At 37.7% G+C, this 21,669-nt stretch overlaps 1 protein-coding gene and 1 pseudogene across 2 annotated transcripts; one reads left to right on the plus strand and one right to left on the minus strand.

Moving 5' to 3' along the window:
- The first annotated feature begins 12,610 nt into the window (after positions 1-12,610).
- On the plus strand, positions 12,611-15,107 carry LOC114321601 (disease resistance protein At4g27190-like). Its single transcript, XM_082885866.1, has 3 exons — positions 12,611-13,559; positions 14,083-14,655; positions 15,046-15,107. The coding sequence occupies exons 1-3, from the start codon at positions 12,611-12,613 to the stop codon at positions 15,105-15,107; spliced, it is 1,584 nt and encodes a 527-aa protein (XP_082741992.1).
- A 1,143-nt stretch (positions 15,108-16,250) lies between these two features.
- LOC114321600 (autophagy-related protein 18f-like) lies at positions 16,251-21,595 on the minus strand (annotated as a pseudogene). The gene is made up of 9 exons (XR_014339235.1): positions 21,571-21,595; positions 19,898-20,073; positions 19,363-19,815; positions 18,851-19,282; positions 18,261-18,497; positions 17,329-18,157; positions 17,096-17,220; positions 16,567-16,935; positions 16,251-16,453 (listed from the first exon to the last, which is right to left on the minus strand). The product of XR_014339235.1 is annotated as an autophagy-related protein 18f-like (transcript).
- Between the last annotated feature and the right edge of the window lie 74 nt (positions 21,596-21,669).

Genomic DNA, 21,669 nt, shown 5'->3' on the forward strand with positions numbered 1-21,669 from the left:
AACTTCCAAGGTCGGCGAGCAAGGTCCGCTCCGCGACTTGCTTCTCGGCGAGCAACATCAGCTCGGCAAGGAACTTCTAAGGTCGGCGAGCAAGGTCCGCTCCGCGACTTGCTTCTTGGCGAGCAACATCAGCTCGGCAAGGAACTCCAAGGAAGGCGAGCAAGGTCCGCTCCGCAACTTCCTTCTCAGCGAGCAACATCAGCTCGGCAAGGAACTCTAAAGAAGGTGAGCAAGGTCCGCTCCGCGACTTCCTTCTTGGCGAGCAACATCAACTCCGCGACTTCCTTCTCGGCGAGCAACATCAGCTCGGCAAGGAATTCCAAGGAAGGCGAGCAAGGTCCGCTCCGCCACTTTTTTCTTGGCGGACAAGAACAGCTCGGCCAAGGAACTCCAAAGAAGGCGAGCAACTTCCGCTCCGCGACTTCCTTCTTGGCGAGCAACATTAGCTCGGCTGAAACTTCGGAGTTAAACAAATCATCAACTCTTCAGCCGGAGTAAAACATCTCGGCTGGAACCTCGCAGTTGAGCAAATCATCAACTCTTCAGCCGGAGTAAAACATCTCGGCTGGAACCTCGCAGTTGAGCAAATCATCAACTCTTCAGTCGGAGTAAAACATCTCGGCTGGAACCTCGCATTTGAGCAAATCATCAACTCTTCAGCCGGAGTAAAACATCTCGGTTGGAACTTCGCAGTTGAGCAAATCATCAACTCTTCAGCCGGAGTAAAACATCTCGGCTGGAACCTCGCAGTTGAGCAAATCATCAACTCTTCAGCCGGAGTAAAACATCTCGGCTGGAACCTCGCAGTTGAGCAAATCATCAACTCTTCAGCCGGAGTAAAACATCTCGGCTGGAACCTCACAGTTGAGCAAATCATCAACTCTTCAGCCGGAGTAAAACATCTCGGCTGAAACCTCGCAGTTGAGCAAATCATCAACTCACCAGCCGGAGTAAATCATCTCGGCTGGAACAGAAGAGTAGGCCCTTCATCCACTATTATTTCGGACACAACAAAGCTCTTCAGCAAAAGTAATTCACTTCTATTACATTGACAAAAAAAGTATTTGCATTCAGAAGTGTAGGGGAAACAAGTCCCTCAAAAAATTACATAAGGCCGCATTCCGTGGCCGGGGTACACCTTTGCCATCCAAATCCTCTAAGTGGTATGCCCCCTTGCCCGGTTATCTTGTAAAACTCTTCCTAGTTTGCCCCTAGCTTGCCTTCACCCGGCACTAGTGCGTTGCCCATGACCTTCCTTAAAACCCAGTCGCCCACTTGCCCGTTGCCATCGAGGTTGTCTCCGCGGTGGACGTCGCTGCATCATCCTCTACTCGGATGTGCTCATTGATGCGCTGCATTAGGTGCCACATGGATGTCTGCTGGCTCATTGTAAGCGAATCCCTCAGCCTATGTCCGAGCGGGAGACCGCGCTTATATTGGGTGATTGCCAGGTTGACCGGGCAATCTAGGATCTCATTGAAGGTATCCCAGTAGCTGGAGTTGTACGCCTTGAGAGTGTCGCTCAGTTCCATCCTGACACTGAGAAGGTGGTCAATTTCCTTTGGCGTTTTGGTGTTGGTTTTGAAACGCGTCACAAAGGCTTCCGCCAACCGCTGCCACCTTTCTATGCTCCCCTCCAGCAACCTCTCAAACCATTTCAAGCCCAACTCGCCCAAACTTGACGGGAAGATGAGGCACATAAGAGCGTCATTTCGCCTACGTCCGGCCATGACCTGTCGGAAGTGGCTTACATGCATATACGGATCGGTCTTTCCGTCATAAAGCGTGAACTTTGGCTGGTGGAAGCCCGCGGGAAGCGGTGTTGTTTCTATCTCCAGGGAGAAAGGGGTGACGCTCAGCCTCGTCAAGTCTGTATCTACAAGGAGTGGCACCACTAGGCGGGGTGGGGGCATTCCGACCTCCTCGCTGGCATGAACCCTGTAGGATAGCCGCTGGAACGCCGACACCCTTTGAGCCTCCCGCCGGTGAGCCCGTTCCTTCAAGACTGCCCGCAAGTCCTATGAACGAGCGGAATAGGAATATCTCGACGTTGTCACCGGATGTGAGGGCTGGTAAGTGCTATCTTGCGCGCTGGACTTCTCTGAACGGCGGGATAGGGTGCACTCTTTGTGGTCTACCACTCCATCTACACCCTTCCCCTTGACATGCCGCTTCAACTCCTCCATCTCCGCCGCCATTCGCCGGATGACAGCATCTTGGTCCCTTAACTTGTGTTCCAGACGTCGGGTATGTGATTCTCTCCGCCGCCGATGACCGTCTGGACTTCGTGAATGACCATAACTTCTTCCGTGCTTATCCCGCGCGTCTCCTGACTGTCCTCCAGTGAACGTATCCAAGTTCGCCATTGGAAGAATGACAGGATGTCCTTCTCTCCGTCGGGTGAACTCCGGGGTAGCTCCATCGATGGCGGACAACGGAATCTCGTCGTTGTTCGCCATGGACGACGATCAGATGAGCCTGGAAGACAAGGTTTTATCTGTCAAGCTTTCCACAGACGGCGCCAATTGTACGGGGAGCAAATATTCAGGCGAGCCCGTATTCCTTTCTTCCAAGCTCCGTTTTTGTCCGATCACCTGAAAGCACAATGTGGGTGAGCTACCCGGCGGTGTGTAGCCGGAAAACCCCTCCGACGGTCAAGTTAGAACACACACCAGGGGATAGATAGAGAGAAGCGAGAGTGTTGAGTGTTTAGTGTATGTCTCACCAAATGTTCATCTGTCCGCGTATGGGGGGCGCAGACGTGCTTATATACCTTCTGCGCCCCAAATCTACTCCCAGTGTCCTCTCAACACGTGGCACTACTATCCTATCTGTCAGCATAAACCTTGCTGAGCACCACCTAACCCAACTGCCTGCCCATTCTCCTAGGAGCTGGGCAGCCGGGCAGTACCATCTCGGCCATCGTCTGCCATGCTGCGCTTCATGCCCAAGTACTCTAACAGCTAAGCTCAGATGAGGACCGGACTCGGCGGCATCTCGGCAAAGCCGAGCTCGGGACAACTCACGTTTGTCTGCGGTCGACCTACCTGCCGAGCAAAAAGGTACCTCGGTCCAACCTTGCCTTTCCTGGCGCTGGACCTTTCACCTGACCGGCTTCGTAACCACGGATCCTTGCAGCTCGGTCAATCCATGCGCTGCCTTAACCGAGCAGCTTCCTTCAAGGCTGGGCCACACAACTTGGCCCAACACCTGTTCGGCCCAAATCTGTCTGGCACAACTCTGTCTAGGGGTGGGCAACGGTTTATCCGAACCGCTCAAACCGCCCAATCCGCCCAACCCGCATATAAATGGGCGGTTTCGCAAACATAATGCGGGCGGATGCGGTTTAAAATATGACAAATTTGCGGGTTGCGGGCGGGTCGCGGTTTAAACCCGCAACCCGCAAAAATCGCCCGCACTTTAATTATTATTATTATTATTATTATTATTATTATTATTATTATTATTATTCTTTATATACCAACTTTGTAACTTTTACAGGAGTACTATTATATTCTCTATGACACTGGGATCCTTATTTTTAAGTATTTCTCAACTTTCTTAATGCCGTAGAATTATAAAGTTCTAAACTTAGTTTCTGATATGATTTTCATTAGTGATTCATTCACTTTTTCCTAATAAAATTTTCCTTCTAATGGTCGATGGAACTTATAGTTTGATTATTGATTACTGAACTGGCAATTCTAATTGAGTACAACCTTTAATGCATTGATATACATTTTTTTAATGGCAAAAATGCTAGTGTAGGGTCTCTTTGTTTTGGATACTTTCATTTAATGCATTGATATTCAATTTTTATTTGTAAACTCATCAAAAAATTGTTATCACAAATATATAAAATGAATCTGATGCCTAAATTCACTGGGAAAAAAAAACTCAAAAATTAACTTTTAAAGAAAAAAGTGTAAACCGCAAACCGCCTGCAACCGCCCGCACATTTGCAAACCCTATCTGCACAAACCGCAAACCGCACTGCGGGCGGTTACGGGTTGACTTTTTCCCAAACCGCATAGATGCGGGCGGGTAAAAACCGAACCGCAAACCGCACAAAACCGATCCGCGAACACCCTTAACTCTGTCCGGCCCAAATCTGTCCGGCCCAATTCCATGGCCCAATCCAGATCATAAATCTCCCTACCCGGCGGTGTGTGGCCGGAAAACCCCTCCGACGGTCAAGTTAGAACACACACCAGGGGATAGATAGAGAGTAGGGAGAGTGCTGAGTGTTTAGTGTATGTCTCACCAAATGTTCATCTGTCCGCGTATGGAGGGCGCAGACGTGCTTATATACCTTCTGCGCCCCAAATCTACTCCTAGTGTCCTCTCAACACGTGGCACTACTATCCCATCTGTCAACATAAACCTTGCTGAGCACCACCTAACCCAACTGCCTGCCCATTCTCCTAGGAGCTCGGCAACCGGGCAGTACCATCTCGGCCATCGTCTGCCATGCTGCGCTTCATGCCCAAGTACTCCAACAGCTAAGCTCAGATGAGGACCGGACTCGGCGGCATCTCGGCAAAGCCGAGCTCGGGACAACTCACGTTTGTCTGCGGTCGACCTACCTGCCGAGCAAAAAGGTACCTCGGTCCAACCTTGCCTTTCCTGGCGCTGGACCTTTCACCTGACCGGCTTCATAACCACGGATCCTTGCAGCTTGGTCAATCCACGCGCTGCCTTAACCGAGCAGCTTCCTTCAAGGCTGGGCCACACAACTTGGCCCAACACCTGTTCGGCCCAAATCTGTCTGGCACAACTCTGTCCGGCCCAATTCCACGGCCCAATCTAGATTATAAATCTCCCTCTCATATATATATATATTTATTTCGTAAAAAAAGAGAAATCATTGTAATTTTGCCACATTTATAATTTATTGTATGTTTTTAAACCTAATGTCAATATAATTTATCCTAAAAAAAGGTTTAATTAGCATCCTTATTAATAAACCAACTATTTTTTTGTTCGACCTTCAGGTAAAATTTTGAGGACCTGAAAATAGATATTTAGTTCCCAATAAAAAATAAAAAAGAAAATGGATATTTATTAGTTTTAGAAACATTGTTGTATCTATTTTTGGATATGCGAACACTTTATACCAAGTGTAGAACTATGATATTTCGATTAAAATTAGACATGGAATAGTTCAAGGTGATCGTAACTTCTTTTTTTTTTTTTCTTTCACCATTTTTATCCTGTATATATTTTATAAGTATTCTTGAGGACTAACTTTTGATGACCTTAAAAAAATCAAACACTTCGTCAGATTCAAACTCGTGACTTATACAATTTTTAAGACGCTTATCATTATTTAATTTATTACTTGGCTAATGAGACTGAACAAAGACTTTTCACCTTCTTTCTTTTGATATTACAATTTGTGAACTTAAGAGTCTCATTTGGATCAAACTACTTTTAGTATTGTTTTTCTTTTAATTTTTTGTAATTGACATGCTTGAACAAAGTCAATCTTTATGAGAAAGGTGTTTTAGGCCTATGTGTTTTTGTAAATTGAAATTCCTTCAGGGGTTATAACCGTCTTTATCAAAATCTCAAGATCAAAGGTTGTAGGTTTCATCATGATCTGATTGTTCTTGAAGCAAACAACTTAACTCAACTCTGCAAATTGCAACTAAAGATGTCACCCTTGTGGTTTCTCAATCTATATATATATGTGTACAAATTTTATCTCTTTGGTTTGTTGACTCAAAATAAAAAATAAAATAAAAAAGGTGAAGTGATTGGACTGTAAAAAAAAAAAAAAAAAACTTGTGATCAGCTAATTCAAAGAAAAATGAAACTAAAAATTAGTCTTGAAAATACATATTTAAGTTCTAATTGGTTGTTGCCACCAATCAATCAATCAATCAATTTTTTTTGTCTAAATAATATTGCTAACTCACAAAAATAAAAATTTAATAAAAGATCAAGGGATGGCCTAATGATGCGATAATTATTTATTTATATATATTCTTATCAAACGTTAAGTTTAAAATAATAAAAAAAAAAAACTCAAAACTAGCATAACTTAGGTGATCACAGAAGATAAAAGAAATATATTAATGCATAATATACATTTATCAACAAAGTCAGACAAGCAATGGGATATGAACATGATACATGAATTGCATCCTCTTTGGAGAATGCATTAAGTCATTTGTTGGGTCACAAATTGGTTTTAATCAAATTTAAAGGTTGAACTGTCAAAATCCCCTTTGAAACAAAAGAGATAGGCAACAAAATAATGAGACTACAATACAAATTTATAAAGCCATCAAGTTGGACGTAAATATTACAAGAAAAATAATCGTACACGTCTTGGCCTTTTAATGAGGTTTTTTTTTTTTTTTTTTTATTATTTTAGTAGGTTATTTTAGTTTTTGTATTTGGGAAGATGTGATGAATTTTTATTTGAGTTGTTGAAAAATGTGTTGAAATGATATTTGAAGTTAAAATAATAAATTTATCCCTAACTTCACATTTTTCAAAATTAATCAAAAGGGGCAAAATTATAATTTGCCAACCTGTCACTGTGACAGGGGTAGGCTGTGCCTACACTGTCACAGTGACAGCCCACTGCCGGGTTATTTATTTATTTATTTATTTTTAACCATTGGTTTAGATGCTTTTAGTTTTTTTTTTTTTTTTTTTTTTTTTTTTTTTTTTTGAGGCTATTTTAGTCTTAAAGTTAGGTTCCCAAACACCCCCAACAAAAAATAAAAAAAAAAGTATTTTTTTGTATGAAAAAAAAAATTATACAAAAAAAGAAATATATATATATATATATTATTAGACACAGGACATATATTTTATAATATATATTAATATATATATATATTTGTATTTTAGTATTTTTAGTATTTCCTAATAGGTAAGTCCATTCACTGAGAGGTTAATGCTGTGTTTAGTTGGGAGATTTGATAAGAGATTTGAAAAGAAAAATAGAAAAGATAAGTAAAATTTAAATAAAATATACATATATTTTATCTAATTTTACATATCTTTTCTTTTTCTCTTTTTAAATCTTTTCCTTACTCTGTGTTTGGTTGGAGAATTTGAGGAGGGATTTGGAAAGAGAAAGGGAAAAAGTGTGTGAAACTAGGTGAAATATAGATATATTTTATTCACATTTCGTCTTTCATTTTTATTTCTCTTTTCAAATCTCTCCTCAAATTCCTTAACCAAACACAGCATAAATCTCTCAAACGAACATTTTTTGTTAAATGGGACTGAAAATCCATTTGTTGTCAGATGTTTTTCAATGCATGTAAGTTAATAATGGGTTGTTGCTTGTGGGCCGGAGCACGAGTGGGTCCAATATTCAAATTTTTATTTATTTATGATCTTTTCATAAAAAGGATTGGCTTGGGTGTTAGTCCAGTATGTAAAAGGCCCAATAAATTAAACACTCGTCCTGGTCGTTATCAAGGACAAATTTGGCATATTATAAAAAAATTAAAAAGTTAAAAAGTTACTCAAAAAGTTAAAAAGTTAACACCATTCACAAAAAGTCAACAATTACGGCTGTACAACTCCCAATCCTAATTTTTCCCTACAAATCAATTTTTATAATTTTTTATTATACATTTTTCCATAAAAAGTCAAAAAATTAATCCAAACATCCATATTTTCTTCCTCAATTTTTTAGTTCAAAAAGACAAAAAGTACATTTATTTAGGATACCCCAAACAACCCCAAGTAAACAACCACCACCACTGCCAAAAAAAAGAAAAAAGAAAAAAAAGAAAAAAAAAAGAAAAGATAACTGCAAACTCTAATGAGTTGTTCATAAATTGATTAATTGACTTTAATTTAAGAAAAATATTTAGGAGCTTTAATTGAGTATTCTTAATCCATCTCTAATGATATAGATTCGTGAAAGAAATCTCACTCCTTATTCTTTATTTATTTTTGTCCCTCTCTATTCTCTCCTTTCTATCGCATTAGAAATGAAAATAAAAGTGACATATTAAAGAGATATAATACCACTCTTAATTTTAAATGAGGGATTGGGCATTAATAGTGTCATTGGTAACTAATGACTCATTCGCCATTTTAGGCGTTTTTCTTGACTTATTGGTGGAGCTCATAGGATCGGTGGACCTCACAGAAAAGATGAGGAAAAGGCTTTGGTCTTGGCAGGAAGCCAGAAAAAACAAAATGCTTCTCATGATCTTTAAATCACTTTTTATAGCTCCTACTTGATATTTTTTCTTTTCAAATTAAAAGAGTAACTAAAAAGTAAAAATTAAAAGTATTTAGTTTTTTTTTAAAATTTATTTAATAAGTAGAAAATGTGTCTCATGCTTTTGTAAATATTTTATATATATATATATATATATATTTGGATAATTGCATTTAATAATGCATTGATGATATAATAGTTTGAACCATCATTTTGTAAAATTATTTGTATATATTATTTATAAAAAAATTAAATATATCATCAATGCATTATTATTTAATTTGATTTAAATATATTGAAATTAAATAAATATATTTAATTTAATTTAAATATATTATTTCTAAATAAATAAATAAATAAGCTGGTTTGCTTCAATATCTTTTAGGTAGTGCTTGGTGATAAATAAATAAATAAACATTGTTCTGCTTCAATATCTTTTGGGTAGTGCTTGGTGATGCATGTCAAGAATTAAGGCCAAGTTTGTCATTCTCTAAAAAATTCAAAAAGTCAAAAAGTTACTATCCTATTTAAGTCATATCATCTTATTTAAGTCACATCATCTCTCTAACACATCACTTCAAACCCAATCCAAATTCAACCCATATTTCATAAAAAGTCAAAAAGTACATTTATTTAGTCTTACCAAACTTGGCCTAAGTTAAGGTTGGTGAGTTAAAAAAAAGTTAAAAGGTTAAAAAATTATTAAAAAATTAAAAAATTATTATTATTTATCAAAAGTTAAAAAGTACGGCTGTACAATTTTCAATTCTAATTTTTTTCTATACACTAATTTATACAATTTTTTAATACACATTTTTTCATAAAAAGTCAAAAAGTTAACTCAAATATTCATATTTTTTCTCTCAACTTTTTAGTTCAAAAAGATAAAAAATACACTTAGGGGTTGTTTGGGGTGTCCTAAATAAGTGTACTTTTTGTCTTTTTAGACTAAAAAATTGAGGAAAAAAATATGAATGTTTGGGTTAACTTTTTGACTTTTATAAAAAAATGTGTATTAAAAAATTGTATAAATTAATGTGTAGGGAAAAATTAAAATTAAGAATTGTGCAGCCATAATTTTTGACTTTTGGTGAATAGTGATAACTTTTTAACTTTTTAAATAATTTTTTAACTTTTTAACTTTTTTTTAACTTACCAAACTTAATCTTATTTAAGATGTCCCAAATCCAAAACTTTGGCCTAAAAATCAACTTCAAACAAATAGGGGTGTATTGCATATTTTCAAAAAAATTATTAAGAAAAAGAGAGAATTTCCTTGTTGAGTCCATAACTTTTGTAGTGCATAGGTGTAACGTGTAGGCATTGGGTAGTGTAAGACCATTTCCAACGGTTCAGACCATCTTCAACAGTTAATCAAACTTGATATCAAATTTAAATTTTGATGAAAAAATTACTGTTTAGTGCTTCAATGGTTGTACCAAATCGATATCAAAATGAGATTTCACCAAACGATTCATCAAACTGAGGACAGGCTTCGCATTTCACCAAAACACTGTACATGACCGTTGGGGGAGACGAATCGGTCGACCAACCGGTTGACCAACCGGTTGTCCATGAAAAAGTTCAAACAGTCCAACATTTCTGGTTCAAACAATTTAAAAGAAAAAAAAAAAAATTTTTTGGCTTACCGGCCGGTCGACCAACCGGTTGTCCCGAAAAGAGTTCAAACAGTTCAACATTTCTGGTTCAAACAATTCAAAAAAAAAAAAAAAAATTTCCCCCCTCACCGGTCGACCGGCCGGTTGTCCTGGGACAGATTTGGTGAAAGGTGAACCATTGGAGCATCTGGTACCAAATTGGGAAAATGGTGATTTTTTTACTCAGATTTGGTGAAAAGTTTGGTGAACCGTTGGAGATGCTCTAAAGGGACATCATTTTGGTGTTTACAAAAAATAATTATGCAGTAAAAAAAAAAAGAGATGTGAGGGAATCTTCTTTCCTTTTCACTGCATAAATAATAATTTCTTTTTTCATTCATAAAAGGGCAAATTACACAAATAGTTTGAGACTTGTGTCACTTTGATCATTGACTTTTCAATTGTGACATATTTGACCCTGAATTTTAAATCTTGTTCCAAATAAGGACAATTGAATATATAATTAGATTTTTCAAGGGTAAAATTGTCAATTTGATAAAATATAAACTAATTTGACAAAAATAAATGTCAAACAAATATTTTTGAATTTTAAAAAATTATTTCTATCTACTAAAAATAAAATTATGTAAAATTGATAAATCTTTTAGACATTTATTTATTTTTTTACCAAATTAATTTTTATTATGTATTTGGATGATGATCATGTAAAATTAATTTTAAAAAATTAATCATGTAATTTTTATTAATTTTACATAATTTTATCATTGGTGGATAAAAATAATTTTTTGATATTTGTTTTTATCAAATTAATTTATATTTTATCAAATTGACGATTTTATCCTTGAAAAATCTAATAATATTTTTAATTATCCTTATTTAAAACAAAATTTAAAATTAAATATATCACAATTAAAAAATTAAAAATTAAAATAATACAAATCTCAAAATATAGAACACCCAGTGTAATTCACCTTTCACAAAAATGAGGTCGTTTTCATACACTACAAAATTAGCCATGAATGAACTCTTCCTTGTCATTTGTCATGTCATACGCGAAATGAAATGGCCCACCACCAGCTACACACCGTACCGCGCAGAAAAAGTAGCTGGAAATGGAATTGGCTGAGGGAGTAACCCCAGAAAATTCCTTCAAAATCAGAGGAAAATAATTGAGAGTCGCACTATTTTTTAACTCCACAATCTAATTGATTTGTGGCAGCGCATTATATATAATTTATTTTATTTATATATTTTTCCTTCTTATCCACTCTCTCTCCTCCCCTCTCTCACAAAAGTGCTGGGGTCTGGATCATTTCCCAAAATCAAATCTACGGTACCTGAAAGCCTGAGGGTTTGTGAAACGCGATCAATAAATGGCGTTGTTGGCGTTGTTGGCGTTGTTGGCTTCTTTGGCCGGAGGGCTTGCTGCAGTTGGTAAACTTTTAGGTGCTATCTATCCCAAGATGAAGAGTAGGATCAGATTCCGATCAAACCTCGAAAAACTCAACAAGGAAATGGGAAAACTAGCAAATCTTGGAAACGCCGTGAAAGAACAGATCGAGGCAGCTGAGAAGAGAAGAGAAGAGGACAGGTAGCTGCTGCACTAGCAGTGACGATGTGGTTTGAAGAGCTTGAAGCCATCAACAATGAAGTGAGTTCAATAGAAGCACAGGTAGAAGGCAACGGCCAAAATGAACAAGGTAAACTTTGTCCAACAACTCCAAGTTGCTGCTGCCTTGGCTATACACTGGGTGAAAAAGTATACACGAGCCTTACCGAGGTTAGAAGACTTATTGAAGCCGTCAAGCTTTTTCCTAATAGCCTGGTGGTTGAAAATTGCAAAGTGAACATAGTTGAGCACATCCCAGGCCTTCAATCATTGGCCAATCGACAGCTTCCAAAAATCTAATCAAGGTTATGAATTTGTTGAATGATGATGATGATGGTGCAAGTAAGATTGGCGTTTGGGGTATGGGTGGAGTTGGCAAGACTACTCTAGTCAAGAATTTGAACAACCAGCTCGAGACTGCTTCTGCTGCTTCTTCTTTTGCTCAACCTTTCAGCATCATTATATGGCTCACCGTCTCCAAGGAATTGGACCTGAAAAGGCTCCAAACACAACTCCTGGAAAGATTGAATTTGGTGGTAAAAGCAGGGGAACAACATGGAGAGTTCTGCAAGCAGACTTCATAAACGACTTAAAATGGAGAAACGATTCCTCCTCATACCAGATGATGTTTGGGAGGCAATTGATTTGGATTATCTAGGTGTCCCACAAGAACAACCAGAATTTCGACTGGGAAACAAGGTAATACTGACCTCTCGATCTTTGGATGTATGTCGGCAGATAAAGACGGATATAGATGTAAAAGTGAATGTTCTAAGCGGGGAAGAATCTTGGCAACTGTTTACTCAAAATGCTGGGAAGGTAGTCACTCTACCACATATTGAACCGATTGCAAGGAAAGTTAGCAAAGAATGTAGTGGATTGCCCCTAGCCATCATCATTGTTGGGGCTTCCATGAGGGGGAAGACAACGGAGACATTGTGGAACGATGCCTTAAATGCTTTGGAAATGTCTGTGCCTAGCATCAAAGGAATTGAGGATAAGGTGTACAAGCCTCTCAAATGGAGTTACGATTCATTGTTTTTCCAAGATATGGATATCAAATCTTGTTTTTTGTATTGCTCCTTATATCCAGAGGACTTTTCAATTCAAGTAAGGGAACTTGTGCAATGCTGGATTGCGGAAGGCTTGGTGGTAGTACAAAAAAGCTATGAGGATTAAATGAATAGGGGAATTGCTTTGGTTGAAAATCTCAAGGACTCTTGCTTGCTAGAAGATGGTATCTTCAACCACACTGTGAAGATGCATGACGTAGTTCGTGATGTTGCCATATGGATTGCAACCTCCTCGAAACTTGATGGATGTAAATCCTTTGTTCAGTCAGGAATCGGTTCGAATCAAATTTCAGAAGCTGAATTGTCAGAATCTCTCAATAGAGTTTCTTTTATGGAGAACGAAATAACAAGGTTGCCTGATTGCGCAATACGATGCCCAAAGGTATCAAGTCTACTTCTACAAGGTAATCTTCCCCTTGAGATAGTTCCAGAAGCATTCCTGCTTGGATTTCCAGCACTTAGAGTCTTGAATCTAAGTGAAACTCGCATCCATACACTACCTCTTTCAGTTATCCAATTGCATAAACTCGAGGCTCTTCTGTTACAAGGATGTCAGAACCTCAAAGAATTACCCCCACTTGGAACACTTCATAGGTTACAAGTTCTCGATTGCTCTTCTACTAATCTTGAGGCATTGCCAGAAGGAATGGAAAATTTAACCGATCTAAGGCTGTTAGATCTATCAGAAACTCACCACTTGAGACATATTCCAAATGGAATTATATCCCAGTTGTCCCGTTTAGAAACTATAAACATGACAAATAGTTTCTACAAGTGGAGTGGGAAGAGACCAAAGGAAGAATTGGGAACAACACCAATTGATGAGCTAGGATGCCTCAACCAATTGATTGCTCTATACATTAACCTGAACAGCTCGTATCTTGCCTTTGAAGATCTTTCTTGGATAAAAAGATTAAAAAGATTCCATTTTGTCATAGGTCATGCTGATGAAAAACTTCTAGTACAACAAAAATGTCAGGAAAAGAGGGTTAATCTTTGTTGGGTTGATTTTTCTGGGGAATGTTGTTGGGTTAAGCAATTGTTGGAAAATGCAAGTAATCTGATTTTGGATCATTGTCAAAATCTAGAAGCGATACCTGCAGGCTTGGCAAATGAATGCTACTGTTTTATGGAATTGAGGTGGCTGCTGTGCGGGGGTGCACAGCAGCCACTGCTGTGCAGTTATTTGGGCAATTTTCGGGACTCATTTTGGTAATCCGAACCGTTCACATTTTAGAATACATCAAGTGGAACATACCTATAAAAAATTAAGTTAATCGGATATCGTTTACCCATTCATCCACTCACATTTGTATCTACAAAAATAAATAACAATTGTAATTTAAAGTATTAAAATGAATACAAATGTGAGTGGATGAATGGGTAAACGATATCCGATTAACTTGATTTTTTACAGGTATGTTCTACTTGATGTATTCTAAAATGTGAACGGTTCAGATTATCAAAATGGGCCCCGAAAATGGCCCAAATGGCTGCACAGCAGTGGCTGCTGTGCACCCCGCATAGCAGCCACACCAATTCCCTGTTTTATTGGTTTGAAATCACTAACTATCGCAGATTACTATGGTAAGTTTCTACTAGCAAGAGAAAGTGGTGATGACCAATTTGACCTCTTACCTAACCTTGAGGAACTTGTTCTCCATCAAGTGTCTCGACTATTGTCCATTTCAGAACTAGCTCAATTTCTCAAACTCCGACTTTCTACACTAAGAAAAATAAGTTTGTCCCGTTGTGAGAGTTTAAAATATCTTGTCTCTTCTAGTGCGAGTTTGAAAAATCTAGAAGAAGTCACTGTTAGCTCTTGTTGGATGTTTGCAGAGCTCTTTGAGAATGCTAGTTCAAGCCAGTCTTTTGAGGACCTTCTTGAGCATGCTACTTCAAGCCAAACATTGGTTCCAAGTTGCATTGTTCCAAACCTACGGATATTGACATTGATATATCTTCCCAGATTAACGAACCTATGCGGACAACACCAGTCATGGCAGCATCTAGAGAAACTTGAAGTGATCGCTTGCTATCAATTCAAGAAGTTGCCATTCACTACCCAAAATGCTACTGCTATAAAAGAAATAAGAGGTTCATCGCAATGGTGGAACGATTTGGAGTGGGATGATGAAGATACAAAATCAGGTCTACAGTAGTATTTCAAGCCCTATTAATGCTGGAAGGTACAGGCTTTCGGGATTGCTCAAAGATTTCACAAGTCTGTTGTGTTGCTGGGTGGCAAGTCAAGAATAAACTGAAAGGAGCTGTGCATTAGTTTACTCAAAGGCCACGCTTTTGAAGCTCAACGCAGGTTCAACTTTCTCCGACTAGCTCGAAAAGTGTTCGTTTGGGAGGTCAGTCCAGTTTACTTTCTGCGAGTTCTTGTAACGTGTTGAATTTTAGGCAAAAATTTTGAGTGAATATTGTAGCTGCCCTTATGTCCATGACTAGGTGCTCGTGTTGTGTGATTGTTCAGTTGTTTGATTACTTATCTCTTACTCTTATTGTCATTTTCTGTTAGTTTATATATGATAGTGTTGGTTGCTTTTGTGATTGGGCATTGTGACAATGTGCTTGTGATGCTTTCATTTCTTTGAATCACAAACTTGCTTTGTTTGAAAAGTGAGACATGAAGTTCCTCTGGAGTTTTGAGGTCCTAAATCCTGGTACGGCCGTTAAAACTGTATTCTATTTCACCATTGGCAATACTTAGGGACAGAACCTCCTTCGGCCTATTAGTGGTGGAATTGTAAGTTACAGGAATAATTGACTAGACCAAACTCAGTCCCTAGACAATTCAAAACTCTGGTTGTGCATGAGTACCCTATACCCTCAAGGGTGTTCTACCAACACATTGTGATTGTTTGTTTCTTTTTGTGGTCCTTCACTTCTTTGAATGTCGCTAGTGCTTAATTCGAGAAATTTTACAGCTGCTCAAAAGAATTTCATTTGATTTTTCCAAGGCTGTTACACGGTTCATGAATTTGGAAAAAATTTGAAACGAGAAAGAAAAAAAGTAAATAAAATATGAATAAAATATATTTACATTTCACATAATCTTTCTTTTTTCATTTTTAATTTCTTCCCAAATCCATGAACCAACACCACCTGAGAAAAACAAAAACATTTTGAAAAAACTAACAGCTAAAATCAAAGATTAGGGTATTTTTCACTAAAAACATAAAATTTCCCAAGCAACAAGGGTCACTCTTAAATTAATTTACCAATTAATCATCTGCCATGGTCCAAACACCAATACAAAAGGATATAATAATAAAAAGTCAAATCCACTTCAGATATACTACAGTAACCTAACCTTAAAAAACTCTTTACAACAATTTTTCTTTTCTTTTTTTAATTCATGCCTCGTCGAAAACTCTGAGCTTTTTTTTTTTTTTTTTTTTTTTTTTTTTTTTTTGAAGACTCCAAAACTGAGTTGAAAGCGTTAATAAATCATCTCCTTCCTCTTTTTATACACCTTTTTTTTAAAAAAAAATTTAATTTTTATTTGTAAGTTCCCACAAAAGAAAAATAAATACAAGCATTAAATTTAGTGCTTAAATCCACATGGACCACGCAACTTGACAAAGAATGCACCCAAATATGAAACTATTGAAATTTTTTAACACCTCCCAATTGAAGTGCACAAAGATAGTAGTAACAAGTAAAATTCAAATTAATAGAATAAGATGACGGCAATAAAGAGTTGGAAGGTGACGCTATTATTTACATATTACAGCTGATTATTGGAACATTATATATATTGTCTGTTATTTACAGAGTCAACAGAAGATCATACCCGAACAACATACTATCCACAATTTGGCATTGTGGTCAAGCATACTTCACCTCACTCACTCACTCACTCCTCTACATTACACCCACAATATTAACACTGTTAAAGCAACCTTCCCGGATAACAAAACAATAGTAGCTGCACAACCTGTGAAATACAAAAATACAATTAACTCAAAACAACTATAAAAAAAAATAAAAACAGAAACCAAAAAGCTTGGATCCTAAAAACAGTATAAGAAAGGAAATGTAGAAGTTAACCTCTAATCAAACTCATTGTCTTCATCTTTGAATTGATTCTCCATTTTTCGGCCGCCTATGTTATTATTTACAAACATGGTTTGGGCCTCCATCATTGGGCGTCCTCCATTACTTACAACCCCAAACTGACTGCTTGATTTTGGGCTGTCATTATTTAGAAAGCCCTTAGTTGTTTCTGTGGGCATATGAGAACCTCCCCACCTAGTTTCTTCAATGGCTCTGTGAAATTCCGCGACTGCAACCCCACCATCAGTAAATGAGTCAAGAGAGCCGGAGCTGCTCTTGCACGAAAGCCTGCCATTTTCAGACAGTCCAGATGTCTGACGCAGCAGACGCCCATTATTAGTATTGCTAGCTGAAGCAGGAGTCCTGGAGATAAAGAAGGAAAATAAATATGTTATTTCAGAAACATGTAGAATAGCATACTGTTGAACAAAAGTGCAAAAAACAGTAACTACAAAATGAAACATAGGTAAAATAAATAAAATAAAATTATTGAATAAAATGGAATTATAGAACCTCAGCACACCTCGCCTGCTGGAATTTGGGAGTTTGAATCATGCGAGTTGGAATCCTCTCAATCTCAATTTCCCCTCCACACGCATCATCCACATCTATTTTGATGTCATTTATTGTCATAGACTGGAAGTATATCTACAAAAAATACAAGAACTTAATGACTTCAAACTTGTCACACCAATAAACATGCATAATTTGCAAAACAAATACAAATTCAAGTCTCCTGCACATCATGAAGAATACCTCAGGCTTTGCCCACAATGGGATCCGGGGTTGATGCATCTACAATTCAGCTTCACAAATAAATAGATGATGTCATTCCTCAGGACTGATTTTTACTTTCCCGACTGAACCCCTAGCCTCAAGGTAGCCACTATTTTCCCTTTTTATTACTTCACGAAATATTTTCCCGCTGTCTGAATATCCATTTTCACTATAGATGTCATAATTATCTTCTCTGTCTCTTCGACTCTGTTTCTGACAAATATTCCACTTTTGGATTGCTTCAACTAATAATCTTGCATCACTTTCAGGAGCTAAGTCATAAGATGAGACTAATCCAGACATGACTGCGGCAGAATCAAGCCCCAAAGATGCCCGCAACGCATATTGTATCATACAGCCAGAAAGAGAGAAAACCAGGAGATGGTACTTTGCCTTCAAGGAGCTTGCACCTGCATGTAAATCATTGCCCTTGCAATTGTGAGAAGCCGAAGCAATAGCCCCAGAAAGTGAACTCATCATTCCTGTTGCGGCGGCCACAGCACCAGTTACGGTGCTTCTCCAACCATTTTTTCCACTCCTTATTCCACTAACAACAGAAAGGGCAACAGGAGGACCTGATGCACAAAGGTTCTGTTGATTAAACATCTGTGAACTTGAATTTGGTGGCCAACGTACAGCAGGCTTAGTCATAACACCTGATCCACAATTTTTATCGGTAAAACAAGCATCAAAAGACTGGACTTAACTAAACCCCCTGAAGGAGATACAGCAAACAGGTGCTTGTCCCTCTTGAGGAACTTATCATAATCCGGTGGCTGTCATCACTGAAACAGATGTCCTGTATAACCTGGAGAAAAAAAATTAAAATAATAATAATAAAGATTAGAAAATTTATATTAGCTAGAAATTCCTCATTAAAGCCAAAAGATGAAACAAATATAATGCCTTACTGCATTTGTAAAACCACATTGCAGCCTATAAAGATGTACATAAGATGCACCAGAATCTGATCCAGAGGAACTTCCCAATAGTCCAGGCATTATTCAGAATACATTTATGTTATGGACCTGAACTGAAGCTGTCACCAAAAGCACCCCACTAGGATCAAAACATAACGCTGAAATGGGACTTTTATGTACCCTAAATTGGGTGATAACAGATTTACTGACAATATCTCTGACAATGAGCTGAAAAATAAAGGTTATATTAAGAACAAAAAGACTTTAAACACAGGTAACTTCATCACAAGAAAGCCAAAACAGCACAGCTCACAGAAAACCAGGTGCTAATCAATAATTGAGATAAATATACATCCTAAGACGCCGATTCAAATGAGTGCAGAAACAAATAAATGTAACACTCAAAATTTCTATTAAGCAGAACTGTGTATTGACCGAAGCAAGGCTAGAAAAGCTGAGTTCATGATAAGACATTATCGTGTGTGTGTGTGTGTGTGAGAGAGAGAGAGAGAGCAGCAGCAGCTAAAAATGGTTACAACCACAACACAAGTGGAAACAAACTTAAGAAAAATAATATATACCATTCCAACATTTTCTGCATCTGGAAAATGGCCATTGACAGTCCCATTGATTTTAAGGCCAGGACTCCCTGATTGTGCAGAATTGTTGCTATCAGGTAAGAGCTCAGAATAGTGTCTTGACAGCTTCTTATATCCCATGTCCCCTCGCGTCACAATCCCAGCAGCAAGTTGCTTGCTAGACTCTTTTGCATAGTGTGCAACCAGGCTCCCATTTGAAGAAGAACCAGATAAACTTGCAGACGGGGTAAGATGTTGTGGACAGACACGCCCAGCATTTGAAACTGCAACCGGACTTCCCCTGTAAGCCAGCCACCTGGGTCCCACTGCAAGAGGTCCATAGCCTATACCTCCAAATCCAGAACACCTAGTAACTATTGGATGTGTAAGGAGAGTATACTACCTCTCTAACGTAGCAGCATCAAAACAGTGTATCTGTAGTACATGAAACTCCACTTTCATGCTCTGATATGAGAAAAGATATGAACGCTTGAAAAGTATATGACTGAACATACCTGAGCTGCTTGTAAGACAGCAACAACTCGGGTGCTGCACCTCACTGAATAAACAATTGATCTGAACTTGAGCTCATGTACGTAAGATTGAGATCTCAAGGAATAAAATGAAACAACAGTTGGCGTAAGACCACAATTCAGTGGATCATGGCAATTTGAGATGCTCCCATCATATGGAGTTGCTAATGTATCCTGAACTCCAGAAGGGGCATCTGTACAAACAGCCAGTAGTGGGCGACTATCTACAAATTTGTTGCCAAATATCTTTGATGATATTGGTTTAGGTAACATTTGCATAAATGAAACTGGGCCATCATGTCTGGAAACAAGGTCACGCACGTTATCTGCTTCTTCAACATCCCAAACTTGAAAACCAGACCGATAGCCCAGTAAGAGAACTTGCCTGGAGATGCCCCCCTTGCATTCTAACGTGTCAAACCCAGCCCAGAGCACCTTTTACTTGTAAAAATGAAGAACCAAATAAGTCATCTCCCCTCCTAGAGCTCAAATATATGAATTTATAGTGAAAATGAACCTCAGAAGAATTAATTCTCAAAGAGAGAAAGACAGCTTGCACTTTAACTATAATAAACCACTCATAAACATTGTTGCCCATGCACGTGGACATGCACAGAGATGCTGTATACTTAATGTAGACGTGGAAGTACAAGTTGAAGAACCCTTGGGATAATAGATCATCTATTCCAAACACTAAAGTAAATCAATTAGATGTGGGTAGAGATGTGACTAAACACTATGGATCAAACTTAGGTTGCTTACAAAAGTAATATTAAACAAGTCTCTAGTACATTTGATCCCACATTAATGATGCTCTCAAGTCCTATATATATACCCTTGCTCTGTTAACAGAAACTGACTTACACCTAAAAGATGTAGTTTTGTGGATTACTAGGTGTGTAGAGCTGTGTATCAAGGGGAAACACATGAGATTTCCCGATCCACACAATGAACATAGTTCCTGATATTTTCATTCTCTACTCTTCTTAGTAACAAATATGTGTTTCAACCTTCCTCAAAACTTGCTTAAATCGGTGGTAACCAAACCAATGACATGAAATCATACAGCAAATTTAAAGGACAGAGGGGTGGAAAAAGATTTCATCTAGCAAGAATGAATGAAACGATTTCATCCAGCAAAATCAGATAGTTTCTATTTTCCACTTTATTATGTCACAATTCATTCAACTAATACACTTGATTACAAATCACTGAACACAAGGAGCTCCGAGTTATCTATTCAACACCAATACAGAACTAATTTAACTTGAGACTAGTCCTGCACGCTACTGCCAAGGATCAAACATGAAAATGTTTTTAGGTAGATTTAGATGCAGTTTTGAGTCCACAATATTGTAAACCTCTTTGCTCGCTTCCTTTCTGGTATTCTTACCTACAACAAGATGAAGTATGGAAAATCATTACTTAGATCTGCATATTTCAATTTGGCAAATTTGATTGAACAAACATATGAATCTATGCATGTATACAAAACCATGCACGAAACCGATGGCTAAAATTGCGATATCAAATCGATTATACGGATACATACATGTATGTATATACATACATATATATATATATATATATATATATGGTGCCTGATCGGAATCGCTACCGGAGAGTCGCCCGGAAATCGGAGAATCGAGGAGAGATGAGGCGGCAACGGAGCGATCTAGCCCTGGAGAGAGATGCTATGAGACAATGATGAACCACAGAACAGAATCCGTATAGAAGAAACATTGAATTCATATATCGAATCCGTAGAGAGTGAGTGATGAAAAGAAATTAGGGATTTGAGAGAGAGGGAGGGAGAGAGTGAGTGATGAAACTGGTGCTTTTTTTTGTTTTTGCTTTTGATAGTCCCGATTATTAAGTTCGAAAATTAATATATAAAATACAATAGTATATGATTTGGATTTATTAGGAACAATTAAAATCGTAGGAAGAAGTGATTCATCTTTTTATAACTAAGTAAATTTGAATTTATTAGGAACAATTAAAATCGTAGGAAGAAGTGATTGATTTTTTTATAACTAAGTAAATTTGACTTAGAGTGTTTAAAAAAGAAAAAAATAAATAAATAAATAAATTTAACTAAACAATAATTTTTACAAATAAATTATTTTTATTTTTAAAACTTTGTCTTTAAAATCTTAATTTGTTACCGTGTGTAGAGCATACTCATACCTGTAACATCTCTGTGCATCGCCATTAACAGTCCATTTCAACACCATGCATCGCCATTAACAGTCCATTTCAACACCATAGTGGAATATGAAAGCTCAA

This window comes from Camellia sinensis, chromosome 8, assembly GCF_055761805.1.
Source record: "Camellia sinensis isolate YWXY chromosome 8, ASM5576180v1, whole genome shotgun sequence".
Taxonomy (NCBI): domain Eukaryota; kingdom Viridiplantae; phylum Streptophyta; class Magnoliopsida; order Ericales; family Theaceae; genus Camellia; species Camellia sinensis.

Coding starts and splice junctions, on each gene's coding strand:
- LOC114321601 (XM_082885866.1), top strand. CDS start 12,611: ATGAATAGGGGAATTGCTTTGGTTGAAAATCTCAAGGACTCTTGCTTG. Junction 13,560..14,082: donor GCAATTGTTGGAAAATGCAA/GTAATCTGATTT, acceptor TAACTATCGCAG/ATTACTATGGTAAGTTTCTA. Junction 14,656..15,045: donor TGATGAAGATACAAAATCAG/GTCTACAGTAGT, acceptor TATATATGATAG/TGTTGGTTGCTTTTGTGATT.